This window comes from Talpa europaea (genome assembly GCF_964194135.1).
Source record: "Talpa europaea genome assembly, chromosome: 6".
NCBI lineage: Eukaryota > Metazoa > Chordata > Mammalia > Eulipotyphla > Talpidae > Talpa > Talpa europaea.
In genome coordinates, this window is record NC_140072.1 from 137691311 (window position 1) to 137710575 (window position 19265).

A 19265-nucleotide genomic window follows, 5' to 3' on the forward strand; every position below is an offset into this window, starting at 1 on the left:
CTCGGACTGAGGCGCACGCCCAGCCAAGGCCTCAGCAGGTACCTGGGCGCAGCCTGTCCGCATGTGCATGTCTGTGCCACGCTGTGTGTGATTGTGATGTGTGTGCGCATTCTGTGTGTGATGGTGATGTGTGTGCGCACGCTGTGTGTGATGGTGATGTGTGTGTGCGCATGCTGTGTGTGATGGTGATGTGTGTGCGCATGCTGTGTGTGATGGTGATGTGTGTGTGCGCATGCTGTGTGTGATGGTGATGTGTGTGAGCACGCTGTGTGTGATGGTGATGTGTGTGTGTGCATGCTGTGTGTGATGGTGATGTGTGTGCGCACGCTGTGTGTGATGGTGATGTGTGTGCGCACGGTGCATGTGATGGTGATGTGTGCGTGCGCATGCTGTGTGTGATGGTGATGTGTGTGTGTGCATGCTGTGTGTGATGGTGATGTGTGTGTGCATGCTGTGTGTGATTGTGATGTGTGTGCGCACGGTGCATGTGATGGTGATGTGTGCGTGCGCATGCTGTGTGTGATGGTGATGTGTGCGTGCGCATGCCGTGTGTGATGGTGATGTGTGTGCGCACGCTGTGTGTGATGGTGATGTGTGTGTGTACATGCTGTGTGTGATGGTGATGTGTGTGTGCATGCTGTGTGTGATGGTGATGTGTGTGCGCACGGTGCGTGTGATGGTGATGTGTGTGTGCGCATGCTGTGTGTGATGGTGATGTGTGTGTGTGCATGCTGTGTGTGATGGTGATGTGTGTGCGCACGGTACGTGTGATGGTGATGTGTGTGTGCGCATGCTGTGTGTGATGGTGATGTGTGTGTGTGCATGCTGTGTGTGATGGTGATGTGTGTGCGCACGGTGCGTGTGATGGTGATGTGTGTGTGCGCATGCTGTGTGTGATGGTGATGTGTGTGTGTGCATGCTGTGTGTGATGGTGATGTGTGTGCGCACGGTGCGTGTGATGGTGATGTGTGTGTGCGCATGCTGTGTGTGACTGAGGCATGCACGTGCACGAGGGCCGGCGAGGCCAGGGAAGGGTGCGGGAGGTAGGGCGAGGAAGACAGGGAACACTGAGGCCAGGAGCAGAGAGGAAGGGGGCCCGTGCCTAGTGGGGGGATTAGGGATTTGTGGTGGGGACATAAGGAGCCAAACTGTTAAACAGAAAAGAGGGAGGGAATGTGCTCTGAGCCCCCCAAAACTGGGTCAAGCTGCACTGGATGGGGTACATTCCAAACTCAGTAGCAAACCCAAATGTGGGTTTTTGTGATTCTCCTGTCACCAGCCCACGGTGTCAGCAGCAGGCGCCCAGAGGCAGGGGAGACGAGACAGGCGGGGGCTGGATGCCCCTCCTGCGGCTGCCCCAGCCCCACGCTGCCGCCCGCTGTCGGCCGCCTCCTAGAAAGGGGTGGCCGTGGGCCCGGGCACCGCGGGAGGACCGGGCAGCAGAGACCCGTGCTGCGACCTCCCTGCAGCTCTTTTTAATCCTTTGGTTTTACCAAAATATCAAAAAGAGAAACGTAGGCGCAGGGGCCTCGCCGCTTCCCATGACGGCCCCACCAGAGGGTGATTCGTGGGCACGTGTGGAAACAGGAGCCACTGGGGCCCTGGCACCCCCAGGCACCAGAAAACACACGGCAAAGAAGAGCCAGCCCAGGGGGCCTCGCCCGGCCCGGGCCCGAGTGGACGCTCGCGGAATCCAGTGCCTCACGGGCAGCAGCAAAGTGACCTCCCCCGAACGTGTGCAGGACCCGGCAGGCCCGGGCGGGAGGGAGGAGCGGGAGGACGCGGCGGAGACCAGCCTCGGAAGCCCGCGGGCCTCCCGGAGGGGCCGTGAAGGCCGCCCTGGCCTGCGCGGCGACACGTCTGCAAGCGGCTGATGGGCTCGTGGAGGCACCTAGCACGGGATGGTGTCCCAGGCAGGCCTCCCGCACGAGCACGCCGCGCTCTTCCCGCGCCGAAGCATCCAGAGGCTACAAACACCGTCCTGACAATGGGCCGTGAGGCTAAGCCTTCCTGGGGCCGGCATTTCCGACCCACTTGGGGCACTTCCCGGGGCCCGCCAGCTCCCGCGTGGACGAGGACGCTCAGCCCACGCCGGGACCCGGGTCTCCCTCTCCGAGTCCGAGGAGTGGGCTGGCAAACCCTCACCCCTGGGTCCACACGACTCTGCCCGCCAGCCCACGGGGCTCCCAGCACTGCAGCTTTCCCCTCCGGGCATGCACTGGGCCAGCTCTGGTTTAATCAACCCTCCACCCCCGGCCGTCCCTGCCCCGAGATGCAGGCGGCTGGCGGCTGGGGCGCTGCTTGGGGTAGGCGTGGGACAGGCCCCGGGGCTGGGGCTCCAGCTGGCTCAGGGTTCCGAGGGTCCTGACCACACACCCATCATCCGAGCCCTTGCCCGGGGCGCTCCCCAGCTCGTCCTGCTAGAAGCGCAGCAGCCAAGGGCCCAGGGCGCACACTGGGGGGCGGGTGAGACCCTGTGTGCTGTCTTTTGGGGACACTCAAAACTCAAAAACAGAGCTGCTCGATCCAGCTCAGAACACTAGGCGTGGCTTCCAAACACACTAGCTAGAGCGCATCTTGGTTTTATTCAATAAACTTAATGTTTTACACTAAGCAGCACTTAGTTTGTATATTTCACATCTAGGAAGTAAGAAAACGGAATTTCTCTTTAAACATTAGACTTTGAAATTCTCACTAATTCAAGTGTGATGCAGAGCCACCCGCAGAGCACACGTTTCATAAATCAACTACTGCTGTTCCTACGCATTATCACAGCATTATTATTAATGAATGAAGTATTAATAATTCATTATTATTTGTTCAAATGAGTGTCAAAGGGGCTACAGAAGAGTGTCATCTACTTGAAAAACACGACACCTTTAACATTGAAGACAACGGCTCGTGTAACTTAATTTGTGGGACAGAAAGTTCCAATAGTCTGATAAAAAGAGAAATGTTTTTTAATCATGCCTTAGGGTCCAAATCGATCCTACACAGATCCTAGGAATGACAAGGGGTGGAGAGAGAAGAGCTGCTTGGTGTGGAAAGCGTCCCGTCCGGAACGTTCTCCTGCATTGCATAGTGAAGCCACACGGAAGATGTTTCCATTCTTGGGCATGTGTAAATTTTAAAAAGGTCAAATATATTAATTAATGGAAGACACGGTATTCTCAAAAATTACCAATAAAGCAGTCCTGGACTCAGGAGGGAATATCCTCAGTTTCCAGGACACAGGAGGGTCTCGGCACTGACCGTGGGGAGGGGCGCCTCGGGCGGAGGCAGCGCCCGCCTGGGGTTTGGGCCCAAGTGGCACAACACGGCCGGACACCGAGCTGCGCAAGCTAAGCCCTGGCCCATCCAGCGGCCGCGGCCACACCCCGACAGAGGGTTCCGGACAAGAAGGGTCTTGTAAAGGCAGAAATCCCCCCATCTCGCACTCACAGAGGGCCATGGGGCAGCTCCCCGCTTATTCGGGGCTCCCTGGCAGAAAGACACTAGAAACACTCACCTCGTGTCCCTGAGTGGCCAGCAGGGAGGCCTGAGGCCTGGGTGGCCCATGGCCTCTCTGCCGGGGACAGGAAACCCTGCAGGGGCTGGGGCCCGAGGGGGAGGGCAGCTGCCCGGGGGGCAGGTCAGCAGCCTGTGACCCCAGCGTCCTGCAGCCCCACAAAGACACCCCCCCCCCCACCTGGTGCATTTCCTGCGGACAGAGAATGCCCGGATTTCCTGGAGGAAGGGCCAGGAGCCCCTCGCTAGGTGGGTGCTACACGAGTGGACTCAGGCCTGGACACCCTCGCCCGGCGCCTCCCTTGGGCTGCACCCCGAGCGCAGCATAGGACGAGGGTTGCTCGCTCCGCTGGGCTCCCCCGGGGGTGCGGCCAGACCTGCCCCCATCACAGACAGGGGGCTCTGGGGTGGTGGGGTCAGCCGGGCGGGGCCCAAGGGGACGCTCCTCTGGAACAGGAACGGGGTGTGCCTGCAGCCTCCCAGGAGCGGGCTCCCAGGCCCCCGCCCTGCCCCTCGCTGCCCCGGGGACACCTGGACGCCCCTTCCCCAGCAAATGGCCGGGAAGCTGGTGGAGCCAGGGCTTTGTCCGCGCCCCGGGCGGCTGGGGCCTGGACTGCGGAGCCCACGCATCTTCTTGGGGCCCCTCAGGCCTCCCCTGGGTGTACGGAAGCTGGTCGCACCAGAATCCTCAACCTCCCTCCGACTCCCGCGAGAGACGGGGCTGCTGCCGAGGCTCTCCCTGACCCAGGGGGCCGGGCCCACGGATGTCAAGACCTGGGGAGGGTGGGAGGCAGCAGGCCGTCCGCAGGGAACGGGCAGCGTTTCCTCTAGCCCAAAGCGGCGAGAAAATCAGGTGAAAAGCGAAAGAAGAGCTTCCCGCTACGCCGGCTCCCGAGGAGGGAGGCGTCCAGGCCCCGCGCCTGCAGGCAGATCCGCCCCACCACGGAGGCACCAGGACAAACCCAGAATAACCACCGAAGAGGAAACATCTGAGGCCGGGAGGGGCCAGCCGGAAGCGGGAAGTAAACAGCTCAGCACGGACTGAAGCCCCTGAGACCCCCACGGAGGCAGCGTCCAGCCCGGAAGGTGCTGGCAAGACGGTGACGCCGGCATCTGCGCCGCGCAGGGCCCTGCCGGTAACCACAGCTCTGTGGAGACAGGACTCGGCCAAGAGATCTGGCAGCTCACGCTGGAGATGCTCCAGCTTCCCTCAGTGGCTCCCACACGGCCCATGTGTTTCTCAAGGGCGTGTGGGAAAGACATCCAGGCCGAGCATCTCCGGAGGCTCGGCAGCCCCCTCTGTCCCAGTTAAGGCACGCGGACTCGCGCTGAATACGTGGCTCCCACTATCCCGTTTGTAAAAACCAGCCCGAATTGACCGAGTCTGTAGCCAGTTGCGAGCAGGGAGACAACCCGGCGAGAACCATACTCAGGGGAGTCCTGGCATCTGAACCCTCAGGGTGAGATTCTGTGGTTCTCAAGCCTTTATTCGCTCTGCATTGACACCCAGTCAGCAGGTCTGAGATGGGGGCTCTGGAGGGACAGAATCTTCCCGAAACGTCTTTACCTGACCTGGGGGTGCAAGAAATGGAAGCAGATCTTGAAATCCCAGCTCGGTTAAGCTCTAGGCATTTGGCATCAGTAAGCCGGTTGTGTGAACACAACTTGGAAGAAAATGGTGGAAGTTAAGCCTTCCTCGTTGTGGGGACCGGGGGGGCTGCCCTTGCTCAAGCTGCGGGATCCTTTGGGCCTGAAATATTGATGCTCAGGAGGAGACAAGCCAGACCTGCAGCTCTTGTTGGGAGGATCTGATCATAAACCTTTGACTGCTCCTCTGGGTTCAGGCGGCCTTCCGAGTTCACGCAGTAATCACAGTCGTTGAGGAGACGACCCTTTAACTTGCCGGTGTTTTATTCTAAACAGGCCTTACTTAATATTTATAGAATGATCATTTGGGTTTAAAAACCCACTGTGGGGAGTGAGGGGGCTGTGCGCTGAGACGCCGGGGATTCACTGTGACGTCTCGGCGGACAGCGGGGGAGGACAGGGTCCTACAGCAGGGGCAGACCCGGTGGTTTCCATGTCCACGGCCTAGGCTGAGCCCTCAGCACAGGGAAGTAGCCGCACAGTGTGGGGGAAGTGGATTAATCGGGCTTCTGAACCCGCTGGCCTCTGTGGCCGTCACCTGCAGCCTGGATGGTGCTGATGGAGAAGGCGCTTGGGCGGGGGCGAGGGTGCCTGATGGTGGACACCTGCCGGCGGATACCTGGCGTGCGGGTGTGCGCATGCGTGAGTGGGTGCACCTGAGCCCGGAGGCGGGATAAAAGCCGCGAGAGGACGCGCAGCCTCCCTGCGGAAGCGGCGAGACTGGAGCCCAGGGAAGGCAGCAAGGTTTGTGGGATCTGGGACCCCGTGGCCTGTCCGCCCCCCACAAGCCCCCGCCACCTGTGTGCCTGGCACCGGGTCCCTGAAAGCATCAAAGCTGGAAAACACACCGAGGGCTCCGGGAACTGGGGTCAGGGAATCACACCCACCGGCCCCTGCAGGCAGGCGAGGCCCACCAGGACTCACTGCTCCCCACAGGGCGGGGGACTCTGGGGTGCTGGGCCCAGCCCGCCCTGAGCCCCAGCACTGCAGGCTGAAGGCTGAGTGGCCACGTTTCTCCCTCCACCCAGCTTCGTGGCGACCCCCAGCCAGAGTCGGGTGCGGCCCTGCCCCGGGTCAAAGCAGACAGGCACCTGCCTCCTGGGACAAGCCGCAGACAGCCCCGCGGGCGGGGAGGGGTCCTCACGCAGCCCCGGTTGGTTCTGCAGCAACAGGAGGAGAAGCACTTATCTGGGGAAAAGTTCTAAGTTGGGAAATAACAGACAGTGACTGTCTTTGTCAGTAAATCAGGACGGGCACGTCAAGAGCCATAAAGTGTTTGCAGATGCTAATTTGGACAGACGGCTCTCAGTGGGGAGAAAGGCTTGCTCCGGCCAGAAAAACGCTGAGTTCTTATACATCGATTCCAAAGATTTTCTGCCAATACACTTGTTCTTTCTAGCGTCAAGAAAGGAAAGTCAACCAAACCCCTTTCGCGTTACTGCCGCTGGTCACTGCACCCTGGGGTGTTGCCGTAGGACCCCTCACTTGTTACCCCCGGGTTTGCTTCCTCGCGCCGCTCTGGAGCCATGGCGGCATGAGAGGCTCCACGCGGAGGGCTGCCGGCCCACGCAAGGCCCTCGTGGCTGAGCGTCATCAGCACTCACCTTCTGTCCCTTCACTCCGTGGCAGTCACATTTCCCACATCCAGAGCCAGCACAGCCGCCCTGCAAGGAAAAGGAACAGATTAGAAGAACTCGCCACACCCAGGCCGTGGTTCTGTCTGCAGGCAAGGCCTGCTGTCCCGGCCCGTCTGCCCACCCCCCAGGACCTGGTCCGGCCGCCCCTCCTGCCCCAGCAGCGTTGCCCACTGACAGGGACAGCGTCGCCTGCGCTTCCCGAAACCGGCTCCCAAGCCACAGTTAAGGGGACACAGCCAGGTGTGCCCCCAGGAGACCTGAGGCCCCAGGACACCAGGTCAGGGGGCAGAGCCCCCAGGGACAGGCAGGTCATTTGTGCAACAGGAAACAAAGAGCTGGTGTTTAAGCCCGAATCTCAAAGGACTGATTTTCTGATTCAACGAAAGCTTGAATGTTCAACTTCATTCAATAGCAAAATGCCCCTCGGGGCTCATGTGGGGGGGGTACAGGAGAGCTGGGCCTGCAGGGGTGGAGGCCAGTAAGGAGCAGTGTGGGGGAGAAGGCGACATGGGGGGGCGGCCAAGTGGGGGGTGGCCTGGGGAAGGGAGACGGCACACAGGCCCGCTGGCCGTGGTGCCACAGGCAGCAAGTCCCATCTTCTGTCCGACCCTTCCTTTTTTTTTTTTTAAAGATTTATTTATGCATAGAAGAGCTGGGGTGCAGGCCAGAGGTGCAGGGGGTGAGAGGATTCACCAGAGACAAAGTGCGGAGCAGAACAGGCGGATCCACTGAGATCCACTGCTGAGGGGAGCAGCGGGAGACAGGAGAGGTCTGCTGTGCCATGTAGGTAGCTCCCTGGCCTGGGATCGAACTCGTGCTGCAGTGGCTGCCAATAACTTCATAGTGCTGCGTCTTAACCCCTGCACCACCAAGGAGGCCCCGTCCAACCCTTACAATAGCTTCGGGAAGAGCGGCCGCCCCACTTGACAGACGTGAACGCTGCCTTATGGCGTTGAATGTCTCCTGCCAGGACGAGGCTGAAATTGGAACCCAAGTGCCAGCACAACCAGAGACTGGGTCCTTACCCCTCCCCCTGCCTCTGCCCCTGCGGGGGAGCCCCACGCCCCGAGGGGCAGATGAGGGCGGGCTGTGCCTGCTGCGCCACTCCTGTGGGTGTCGTGTTCCGACCGTGGGAGAAGGCAGAACGGCCTCTGCCCGGTGCCGCGGGTTGGTGGAGACAGGCTGGGACCCGGCGCTCGGAGCGGGGGGTCTCTCAGCACAGCCGGGGCCGCCCCGCACCACGGCGCATCTGGAGCTATTTACTGCGAGATTAAAGCGTGACCCAGCAGTGCCTCCGAGACAGTGAGCTCTTGTTCATTTTGCACTTTGGGAGCGGGACAGCTGACGGGAGGCGCGGGCCGCGGAGCGGGTCCCTCCATCGCATTCGAGGCCACTTCCTGCGCGAGCCCCGCCCCCACCCCGCGGCCATCCAAGTGTGGGGGCGGCTCCACAGTCAGCTGCCCCAGAAGGGAGGCCAAACACCCAAACTGTGTTCCAGAAGGTTCGTCCAAAATGCACAAATGGTACAAGTACAGCGAGTCACTGGCCCGGTGAGAGGCCCCCAAGGCTGCGACGTGAGCCGCTGGCCCCTGGCCCCCTGCGGCTGGGCACTCTCCCTGAAGGTTGGGGGGCCCCACTGTGAGGCCAGGAGGAGCACAGGCTTGCAGCCACACAGACCAACCACCAGAGTGGCCGAAACCCCCAGAAACGGGCATCCTGGAAGGAAACCAAGTCACAGCAGCTGACCACTGTTCCTCGCATCTGCCCTAACAGCCCCATCACAGCCCGAACCCGGGGAGCCCCAGCTCACAACACAGCAGCAGGTGGGAAAATGCTCCCTAGAGGTCGCCAGCAGTGACCCAGAGAGCTGCCAGCCAGCAGACCAGCCAGGGTAGGGGGGTGTCTGGGGCAATATGGGGCGGCAAGTCCATGGCCAGGGGCCTCCGCAGACCCACAGGCCAGAGCTGTGTGGCCTTCCGGGGCTCCAGGTTCAGCCCCCACTGGTCGCGCCAGCCCTGGCCACCCGCAGGAGCCTCTCTGCCCCTGGATTCTGCTCATCCACCCAGCCGGGAAGGCCACCCCCCAGGAAGATCCCTCCAGGCCGGGCTGCAGAGGCCACGCCTGAGGAGTGCCCCTGTGCCGGGGCCAGCAAACTGCTTTCTGGACTGTCCCTTATGCCATCGGCGCAGGCAGGACCCAGAGCAGAGTCTGGCCCATGGGCGTCGCAGTCGGCTGCTCGTGAGCCCTGGGCCACGGGGGAGAAACTGCCACCTTCTCTCTGGTTCCTGCTCCCCCTGGGACACCCCAGCCCATCAGCTTAAGCGAGACACCAACAGCAACTGAAGCCCCAGCCCAAGGCAGCCGGGTCCTCCTGTGCCCCCCGGAGGCGGTGCTGCCCGCTCTGGCCTGGAGGACACTTCCAAGGACTGATAGATAATTCCAAGATTATCTAAACTACGGTCAACTTTCCAGAACAAAAGGCATTTTTCAGCATGCTTTGCGTGCCACATCCTGGGTGGTCTAGCAGTTTATGGAAAAGACTCTGAGAAAAATTCATTTTAGGATAAAAAGACAGAAGACCTGAGGGGCATGTTGGCTGCAGCCACTCCCGCCGCCTCACCTGGCAGGGCAGCCCTGAGAGGGCCCGCTTCAGCCAGCGCCGAGGGCCCGGCTCCGCCACCGGGCAGCCAGAGGCCAGGCCACCAGCCTCACAACGTCCTGCGGGGTGACGTGCTGCCTGTGGGCCACTCAGCAAAGTCAAAAGCCCCACCCCACCCCCGGCCTCCCAGCCCAAAGCCCCCACTGGCCCACATCTGAGGGAGCTGGGAGGCCCGCTTTCCTGGCGTCTGGGGCGTGTGGCCCCGCGGCCGCCTGCCGGCACATCTGTTTCAGATTCTGGAGGGGCAGAGGCGCAGGCTGGGGGGCCTCACGCTCTCCCCTGCCTCCGGCCAGTCCACGTCCAAGCAGGCCTCCGCGTTCTCCCCACGAGGGGAGGCAAAGCCCAGCGGCCGGAGCTCGGCCACAAAGCCGCCTCCGCCTGACGGAGGCCACCGTGGGCAGGAGGCCACCCACAGCCACAGGAGCCCGGGCCAGAGGCCCCAGAGGACCCTTGGGGGACACTTCTCATTTATACCCCAAACTGGGAAAACCGAGAGGCCTCTGAGCCTCTTCCCAGCAGACCAGACAGCCTTGAACTTCAGCATGAGAACTGAGTTAGTCACCTCCATGCAGAAGCAGATACATACGTGTGCACACGCATACACGCACATGCACAGGTGTGGGTACATCCGTCCCCCTGAAGTCACACACCCCTTGCCAGCTGGGACCACTGGGCGCACAGACAACACTGCTGGAAGGGCAACAACGTGGCCCCGGGCCCAGCCCCTGGCACTCTGTCCGGGCCGTGAGACGCTGCGCCGCGCCTCCCTCTGCCGGCTCCAGCACAAGTGCCCCGAGGCGTCGGAGACAAGGATCCAGGACAACTCAGTGCCCAGGAGGAAGGCAAAGGAGGGGCACGGATCCCACTGGACCCCCACCTGAAGTGAAGCATTTCTCATCTCTCCCGGGTCTACAGACCCAGGGGGCCCCTCGGGGGGGCCGGTGGGATACAGGAAGGGGAGGGCTCTGGGCTGCTGCTACCAACCAAAGAACAGCTGCTGCGCTGCTCCCACAGTGCACGTGTGTGCCTGTGTGTGTGCATCTGTGTGCCTGTCTGTATGCCTGTATGCCTCTGTGTGCACCTGCACACATGCGTGTGGACTTGCTTGCATGTGCATGTGTACATTTGCATGCATTGTGTGAGAGTTGTGTGTGCATGTGTGTGCCTGCGCATGTGCGTGTGCGAGGGGGCAGCATGCCCATGAGCACGCCTGGGGTGAGAACATGCGGGTGCACACCTGCCCGCGGGCTCGCCGAGCCAGGCCTGCAGAGAGGACCCTCCGCCCCCAGAGGCCCCGGCTCCGATGGGCGACAGCCACCCACCATCACCCTCGACTGTCTGTGCGTCTCACACCCCACCAAATAGGGGCACGTGGCACCCCGCCAGTCTCCGCAGCTTATCCTCCAGATTCCTTTCCACATTCCGGGGCGGTGCAAAATGTCAGCATAGTTTTCTGGTGATACTACGGCCCCGCGCTCTTCCTGCAGTAACTCTTCTCCAGGGAGTCTTGGATAATTATCTACCCGGCGAAAGAGACCGTCCCGAGGGCTCCGGTGGCAGAAGCCCACAGAGGCGCAGGCGGCCTGAGGAGCACCGTCGGGGAGCACCACAGCAGAGTCCCCGGCAGCATCTGACTCGGAGGGGGAGCGATGCCACACCCACGCCAGCGCGTCGTGGCCAGCCAGGGCGGCTCCGGCCACTCGGCACCACTGTCCCCTCTACTTGGTCACCAAGACTTGTTGGTGTGGTAAATAGAAGCTCCCCACAGAGGCCTCTGTTTGAATATAAAAACACTGCAAAGAAGGAGCGCGTATACAGAGCGTCTTCATGTTTATTTCCTAATCCCACCCTCTGCGCGTCCTAACTGCGCGTGCCGCGCGGGGTACTTCTGTTCTGCCACGGGGCTTGCCCCGAAACAGAATGTCTACTTCTGCAACACAGGAGCGCGTGCCATGGGGTCCCATGTGTGAAGAACAGGAGAAACTTCTGAAGAGCACCAGAGGGGCTGCCTGAAGGGTCACGGTGGATTGTGGGGTGCTGAGAGGCTCTCCCTGCCGTCTGTGGCCTTCCGTGAACCTTTTGCACCTTGGTGCATGTCTTTTTTCTACAGCAGCCAGCAGCCAAACCAGTCGGGGTGGAGTGTGAGTGGTCTCTGCCCACAGGTGCACCCGCCGCCCCAGGGCGGGCCTGACAGGCAAGGCTGAGCAAGCGGAAGCTGGGCACCCAAGAGCCAGCCAGGGATCCCCCATCGAGAGTTCAAATCCGCGCAAACCAAGCTGGCAGCGGAGGCCGTGGGGGCTGCCAGAGCCGGCGAGACTTTGCTGCTCTGTCTCAGGCGTGGCCTTGTGCCAGCAGCCCCGGCTCTGTCCTGGGGTGTCACGTGCTCCCCCAACGCTGCCCCCCAGAAGCGCGCCCGGAACTGTGCGATCGACAGCAAAGCAGAGAGCGAATGCTGCGGGACGACAACAATCCGCTGAGACCCACACGAGCCGCGCACTCGGCTCGCGCCTGCCCTGGCCCCAGCCAGATCCGGGAAGCGACAGACTGACCCGGGGACGCGCAGCGATTCGTGCTCAGTCCAAAGGGGAGCCGGGAAGGCAGGACGTTCTGTCCCGCCCAGTCACGGAGGACGTGGAAACTGTTCCTCAGACTTCCGGACTCGCGAGGCGTCTCTGCTCTGATGTGAAACCACCGCAGTGTTGACACTTTCGTGGCCAAAAAAAACTAGCCTGAAAGATCGGGGAGACGAGCCCAACGGGAGGTCACGTCTCTAGCCCGTGGGCCGGGGTGGCCGGCACAGGAAGACGGGCTGGGGGGTGCGCAGCGGGGGCCTCCCCGAGAACGGCCAGGGAACGTGGGGTGTCTGCCTGGCTCCCCACCAGCATGGGAGCGCCGTCTGCCCCACTTCCCCGGTGCAATCTGCGCTGACTCATTCCAAGCCTGCCCTCGCCGCTCGCCCCCGGGGTGGCACCGCGTGTTCTCCCGGGGAACAGGGTGGACCGCGGAGTGGGTTGGAGGCTTCACCTCGGCCCGGGCTTGCCAGCTGCGCGCAGATGTGACTGCAGTTAATGGCCCCGTGACAGGCTCAGATGACAGTGTGTGCAGCCAGCTGGTGGGCTGGGCGTCCCCGGGGGCCCCGGTGGAAATGCTGAGTGAGAGGGGAACCGGGGGATCGGGTGGGGCTCTCCCGTGGGTGCTGACTCACTGGTCTCATGGACAAACACAGAGCCCTCCCCCCGCCCCCAGGTTCCACAGTGCAAGGATGTGGGACAAACGGAGCTCCCCGCGACGATGTCCCTTGCTCGGAAGGGCGCCCCCTCTGCAGCCCTCCCCACTGCCCAGGCCGCTCTGTCCTCTGCCCACCCCCCGCCCCACCCTCGGCGGCCTCAGCACCCGTTTCCCAGCCATCCCCGAAGAACAGCGGCCGCCGTGGGGCCAGGCCCGCCGAAGGCTCCTGACTTGTGCCTGGGAAACGCACGTGCCGCCGAGTTTGGGAGCCCAGAGCTCTTCTAGCTCTTGCCCCCTCTGTGCCCCGAAATACAAGCAGCCTTGACCCCTTCCCGGCCGGCCCAGCTCAGCCCGGCTCGTCCAACCCTCCCAGCGCACCTGTGCCTCCCAGGGCAGCCGCGGGCACAGCCGCCAGGTGGGGTGGCAGGAGTGGAGGTGGCCGGGAGGGCAGGGCACCTGCTCATCTCTGAGCCCTGACGCTCTGACGCCCTGTGCCCTGACAGTGGGGAGACCCCTGGTGCTGACCACCCCCCTGGGGTCACGCGGCCGAGCTGCCAGTGGTGGGAGGAGGGGGGTGACACCTCCAGGGCAAAGCGCCCACCGGAGAGGCCAGCAGAGCAAGGGGCACGGGGAGGGGCCCAGACCCCGCTCAGGGACGCAGGCTGTCCACGAGGGGCCAGTGAGAGGGGCCGGGTGGGGCCAAGCCAGGGTCAGGGCAGCACTGGCTGCCGTCCTCACAGCCACGGCCAGGACAGAGCCCGGCACCTTCTCAGGGGATTGAGGCAGCCGAGCTCTCGAAAGAGAGAAGAGGGAGAGGGTGTGGCTGGCGGGGCCCAGGGGAGGGTGGGAAAGTGACTGACAGGACGGCAGTTCCCGAGGCCTTGGCCTGCAGGGAGGGGGAGGGAGCGTGGGAACGCAGCCCGGCCCTCGCAGGACAGTGGGTGGACGTCCCCGTGGAGGGCAGCCACCCGCTCGGCGTCACACGGGGCGAGCATGCGGCTCAGGGACGTGGCTCCGGTCGCAGGGCGGCTGTGCACCACGTCGGGCCCGCCGGACAGGCAGCGCACAGACACGGCCGGCGGGGGGCACAGCTTGGTCTCCTGCCCGCACCGTCTCGGCTGCCAGGGGTTTCAAGTCTCAATGGCAGGAGAAGAAGCTCAGCAAAGGAAAGGCCTGGAAGGCGCCCCGCTCCGGTCTCCAAACCAGAGGCTGCCTCGGGGCACCTGCCAGGGACAACACGGGCTCCCGGGGCCCCGAGCGGCCCTTGCAAAGGCCTGGCTGGCACCGGCTGCAGCGGGAGCCGCACTGCCCAGTGACACGGGGCGCAGTCCCACCCGCGGCGACCGTGTGATTCCACACAGCTACCGAAAGGCGGCGGGGCTCGAGGACGTCCCCGGCTTTCCAAGAGAACTTCGGGAAACTAGCAGACTTGGGCCATTCCTAATTCACCATGAAAATAAATACGAACCCCATAAAATATGGAGATCAGAACTCGCTCCTCCCCCGGGTCTCCCCAGCTGGAAGGAGGCAGAGGACACTACGTTGTTTCCTGTTGACAGCCACTGTCCCCTGCCACCTGCCGCACGCACACTAGAGTTTCGGGAAACTTAGGGTCCTAAGAACACGGTTTCTGGGGCTGCCAGCGCACCCACGGGAAGCCTGTCCCCACCTGGCAGGCCTTCGGCTACCGTGGATGGTGACGTTTGAACTAAGCCCCAGGGCTGCCGGCCAGGGGACCTGGGCCTGAAATAGCCCGAGCCGAGGGCCGCGGGTCCACCCGCTGGGACCCAAGCGTGCCCGCGGCCACAGGAGCTGGGCCCCCACCCGCTCCGCGTCTACCGTCGCCTTGTCAAGGCAGCCCGTGCAGACCTCATTCCCTCCTGCAGACCGTCACTCCCGCCACCGTGGCCGTTCGGCCCTCGTTACTTTATGCCACCTGGAGCTCGCCGGCCAGCTCGGACGCGCCGGCAGGCCGGACGGCGTGATTCCCTCCAGCCTGGCTCGGGGGCCTGTGCGAATCTCATACAAACTGAAGGCATTTCAGCAACCGCTGTGCTCCCTAAAAGGCTTGTCCACAAATCCCAGGTGGGACACGCGGTGGGAAATCTTACTTCAGCTGCAGAGGCGGGGAAGCAAGTGGGCCCGCCCTCCTGTTCCACGTGTGGAGCAGACAGAAGCAAATAACAGAGCCCTCCCGCCCCTCGCCACACCTGCCCGCCTCGGGGCCACACTCCTGGATGTTGGGTTCTGATTTTGAACCCCCAGAAATGCTTGGTGTTGACTCCCTTCGCATCTGCCAGGTTTAGGGGGGGCTATTGCTCGGCCCAGCAGTGTCCCTCTTTGTTGAGAGCCCCCTGGGTTCTCAGCACTGCCCTTTGCCCGTGTCCCCCAGCTCCTCGCATGTACCCAGGGCTGGCACTCGACCAGCCCAGAGGAAGACCCGGGGCCCCGCCCAGAGCGCGGGTGTCATCAGGGACAGGAGCACTGGAAGCTCAGCGGCGTCCCCGGGGGCTCCCCCCTGCAGATGGTGGAGGAAGACGGCCAAGGCACCTGGGCCCGAGGCCAGGCATTGTCTCCGGACGCCGCATCCCAGCCCAGGCCAGTGCCCGTCACGTAGCAGGACAGCGGCCTTCCGTGGCAGGGCAGCCGGACCCCCGTCACCACAAGGGGTGACCTGAGGAAGGCGCTTCCAAACAGGCGTGTCCCCGCTGGTGGAAGCTCAGCCGCCCGCCCGGCCCCCGCTAACTTCACAGTAAGTTGGGGGCAGCACCTCGCGGGCCTCAGGTGCGGGGCTCAGTAGGGGGCTCCTCCAGCTCCACCCTCCCCAGCTAACTCTGCCTTTATTTGGACAAAACCACGCAGGCACCGAGCCCCCGGGAGTCGCAGCCGCCGCTGGCAGGAGAGGAAGCGGCCGGGCCGGCCGGACCCGGAGGGAGGCGGACAATGCTCTTCCGGGGCAGCGGCCTGACTCGGCGGCCAGGCAGCGCCTCCTACCTGGAATTTCCAGGCTCAAGGGCTGCTCTTCTAAATTTTCCACTCGGTCCGAACAGGGTCCCCCAGGAGTCGGTCCCCAGCGCACACCCTTCCTGCCGCGGTTGTGAACTCAGCGCTGCGCTGCACGGTGGCCAAGGGCCCATCGGCACATTCCACCCAGAGGCCAGGCCCCCTCCTGGGCTAGCCCCGCGGCCGCGCACCCCTAGAGCCCGGCAGCTCCCTGGCCCCACAGCCCCAGGGCCCCAGGGCCGCCCAGCCTCACGGCCTGTCAGCCTCACTGGTGGCGGGAGCTCTCCAGAGGGAGCAGCGAAGCCAGGCTCTGCACTTGACATCGAGAATCTAACTTAACCTCTGCCCAGCGTGGGGCTGGGGCTGCGGACCCTCGCGGGACACCCCACGGTAGCAGCACTGGGCGAAAACGAAGCAGGAACCTCTACTCCGAGCCAGACGGGACCACCGGGGAGGGTCCTGGGGCGCGGGAAGCCGGATGGCCTCTGACGCCTGGGACGCGGGTGGGGAGGAGGAGCCCCCCGCCTCCCGCCCCCCAAGCAGAATGGGCAGCTGAGAAAATCCACCCCGCAGACGCCCTGGGACCACATGCAGCGAGCAAGCTTTGTGCTGGTTTTGTCATCAGACGGAAGCAGCGCCTTTCCTCAGGGGCCGTGAACAAAGCGCGGCGCTGCCGCGGGTGGGGTGGCGGCACCTCGCCCCGCCACGAGCACGACCAGCTCACGGGACCCGCGGGCCCGAGGGCGACTCCACAAGCCTGCGTCTGGGTTGTCGGCGACACGACCAGGTGACAACGTCCCTGGTGCAGTGAAGCCCGAGACTGAGCGGTCCAACATGTGGTGATTCTTAAAAAAAAATGGCCGAGGGTCTCGGAGAGCCGGCGCATCTGCGAGAGCCGCGTGGGGAGAGTCCAGGACGCCGCGTCCTGGCGCGTCTGGCGGGAGCCCCGCGAGCCCCTGCTCCTCCGTGAGCCGAAGTCCCCCCAGAGTGTGGGAGCCGCCCCCCGCCCGCCAGCCCAGGGGAGCAGCCTGGCGGCCCACTCTTCCTGCGGATCAGCGGGGCTCGGGGCCCTCGCCAGGAACCCCAGCACGGCCTACCCTGGGGTCCACCGAGCCCCGCGTCCTGGGAGCCCCTAGAGGGTGGCAGAGGTCAGCACGATGGGTCCCGATGGGTGCCTCATGACTGCAAACGGAGGGATGACAGCTCCGTCCCCAAACTCATCCTTCAAACCCCGAAGTTATTCATTTTTGAAAAAGGAAACGGCTTCCCCGCACGACTTTGCCCAGCCGTGCTGCTAGAATTCTGTGACAGGACCCCCCACCCCGGGGGCGGGCCGTGTCTCCCAGAGCCAGAGCTGACGGGCCCAGGCCAGCCAGGAGCCGGGCAGTGGGCCCTGTGTCCACGTCCCGGGCCCCGCAGCTGCCTCCCAGTGGACATCTCCGCCCTCCTGACCTGTCACCGTGGCCGACGTGAGTCCCGCCGAAGAGAGCGGTGGAGCTCAAGGGAGGTGGCAGAGAAAGCTCACCTTGGGTTACTTTCTAGACCACCACGATTCTCGGCTACTGGCCACACAGGCTTCGACAAAGGCAGGACAGCCCAGAGCGTGTCCTAAACGGCTCGGCGCCCCGGGGGCCAGAACAAGGGGCCAGAGCCAGGGTGCACGGGGTCGGGGGGAACGGACACACCAGGGGCCGCAGAGCCTGAGTCCCCACCGTCAGCTCAGATGGGCCAGAAACGGCCGCATCTCCACAGCTGCAAAGCTCGCGGCACCAGCACATGCCGGGTGACCGGGTGTGCCCCGCAGTGGTGGGGCCACCGAAGCCATCCCGTCCCCCCTCTTCTGCCAGCACCGTCCTCATCCTCGGAGGAGCAACCTGAGACTGACCGCTAGGTCCAGCCAACCCCCCAGGGGCCTGACGGTAGCCCAGAAGCCAACAGCCTGTCGGGCCATGCCCAGGGACCAGAGTGGCCCTGGCCATCAGCCATGGTCGCGGGGAGGCCACTCCACCACGAGGAGGGCCAGAGCAGCTGACCCCGCAGCTGCCCAGGTGACAGCTGGTCACCCTAAGGGATGAAGTCACACGCTGGCCTGTAGGGGAATCCTACAAGCAGATGATGGTAAAGGCTGCGCCCAGCCCCACTCGTGCTACAGCAGACACGGGAAGGAGCTGATTGGCACCGTCCCCAGGGCGCTGGGCCTCAGACAGAGGGCGGTAGTGGCGACGCCCCAGCCTCCCATGGACATGGCAGGGCCTATTCCCGCCAGGGCCAGCTGTGCACCTGACAGTCATGGGCACCCTCCAACACAGGGCCCAGCGCCAGGCTGTGCCTCCCTGCCCCTAGAGTCACACTGTTAGGGGGAAAGGCTGTCCTAAAGCTGATCCCATACAGGCTTTGTGGACTCCACCCCCACCCCAGGCCAAAGCCAAAGACACTGGGAACTCCACATCCCATCCCCACCCAAGGGAAGGTGGCTGGGACCGGAGGGTGGGGTTCAGCAGCCAGGTGGGTATAAAGCCAGACACGTGGGCTTTGGGGGGGGGGTCCCCCATTTTGGCTCTCCGCCAGCTCGCAGCGTCCAGCCAGCTCGGAGAGGGCCTTTGGGTTTCCAGGTCGGCGGATCGGGTAGGACGCATGAAAGACTTTATTTCCCTATTTTCTCCCTGAGTTGTCCATTTTCCTTATTTCCCTTTCCCTTGTAAATAAACCTTTCATGAACCTTCTGTGTGCGCCTGCAGTGGAGTATTCATAAGTCCCTTGTAAGCGCGCGGGTGAGGACCCACAGCCGGGAACCCGTTCAATATCGGGGCTGCCCTATAACAACACTAGTGGACGTGGGCGCCCCAAGCCAGGTGCGGACAGTGCCCAGGCGCCCGGCAAAGGAACAGGAGCTGCACGGCAGGCCGAGCGGGCAACAGTGCACGAATGGTCCGGGCTGGGCTGGCTGCTGGGGGTGTGCTGGAGGGGGCAGCATTGGCGGGTGGACGCATGCTGGCCAGAGCATTAAAGCACTGCAGGCAGCAGACACGCCACACTTCAGCAGGGAGCGCCTCTGTCCTGGCAGCAAGGCGGGCACGCTTCAGGGCCAAGAGCACGGGCGCCTACAATTGCTCCCAAAAGGCTTAGCAAACAGTAGAAATAATTTGAAGCCAGAGAAAGAACACGAATGTGACAAGATATAAACTATTGATGAATCCGGTGGGAGTGAGGCCAGGAGTCTGTTTACATGCCTTCAACTTTTCCAGAAGTTTACGCCTTTTTAAATGAAAGTATTTTTGAGGCTGGGCGAAGAAGGAGCAGAAACTCGGAAGAGAAGTGAACATTTCTTCAGGATGAGGCAGCAGGCCCAGGTCTGGCTGGCTGCGGCACCGCTGTCCTGACCAGCTGCAGAGGCCACGAGGCAAGGGCACTGCCAGCAAGGATGCCCGGTTGCCGGCCTCCCTGCCCTGACACTGGCCACACCGGGCTGGCCCCAAGGCCTTCGTGTCCAGCGGCCCATGTGAGCCCGGCTGGTCAGAGGGCGGTGCTGAGGGCGAGGGGCCTCGGGGCCCAGGGGGAGGGCTCGAGGTGGCACTTTGGGCACC

The 19265-nt window shown here is 63.3% G+C and overlaps 1 protein-coding gene across 1 annotated transcript in view; it reads right to left on the reverse strand.

The window, feature by feature from the left end:
• Window positions 1-19265, reverse strand: part of COL4A1 (collagen type IV alpha 1 chain) — a gene marked incomplete at both ends in the record, with an annotated part of 85686 nt that overhangs the window by 44425 nt on the left and 21996 nt on the right. Inside the window, one exon of the mRNA XM_084235390.1 lies at window positions 6759-6818. Coding sequence (XP_084091516.1) covers window positions 6759-6818 — 60 coding nt within the window. The remainder of the gene's footprint in view (window positions 1-6758; window positions 6819-19265) is intronic.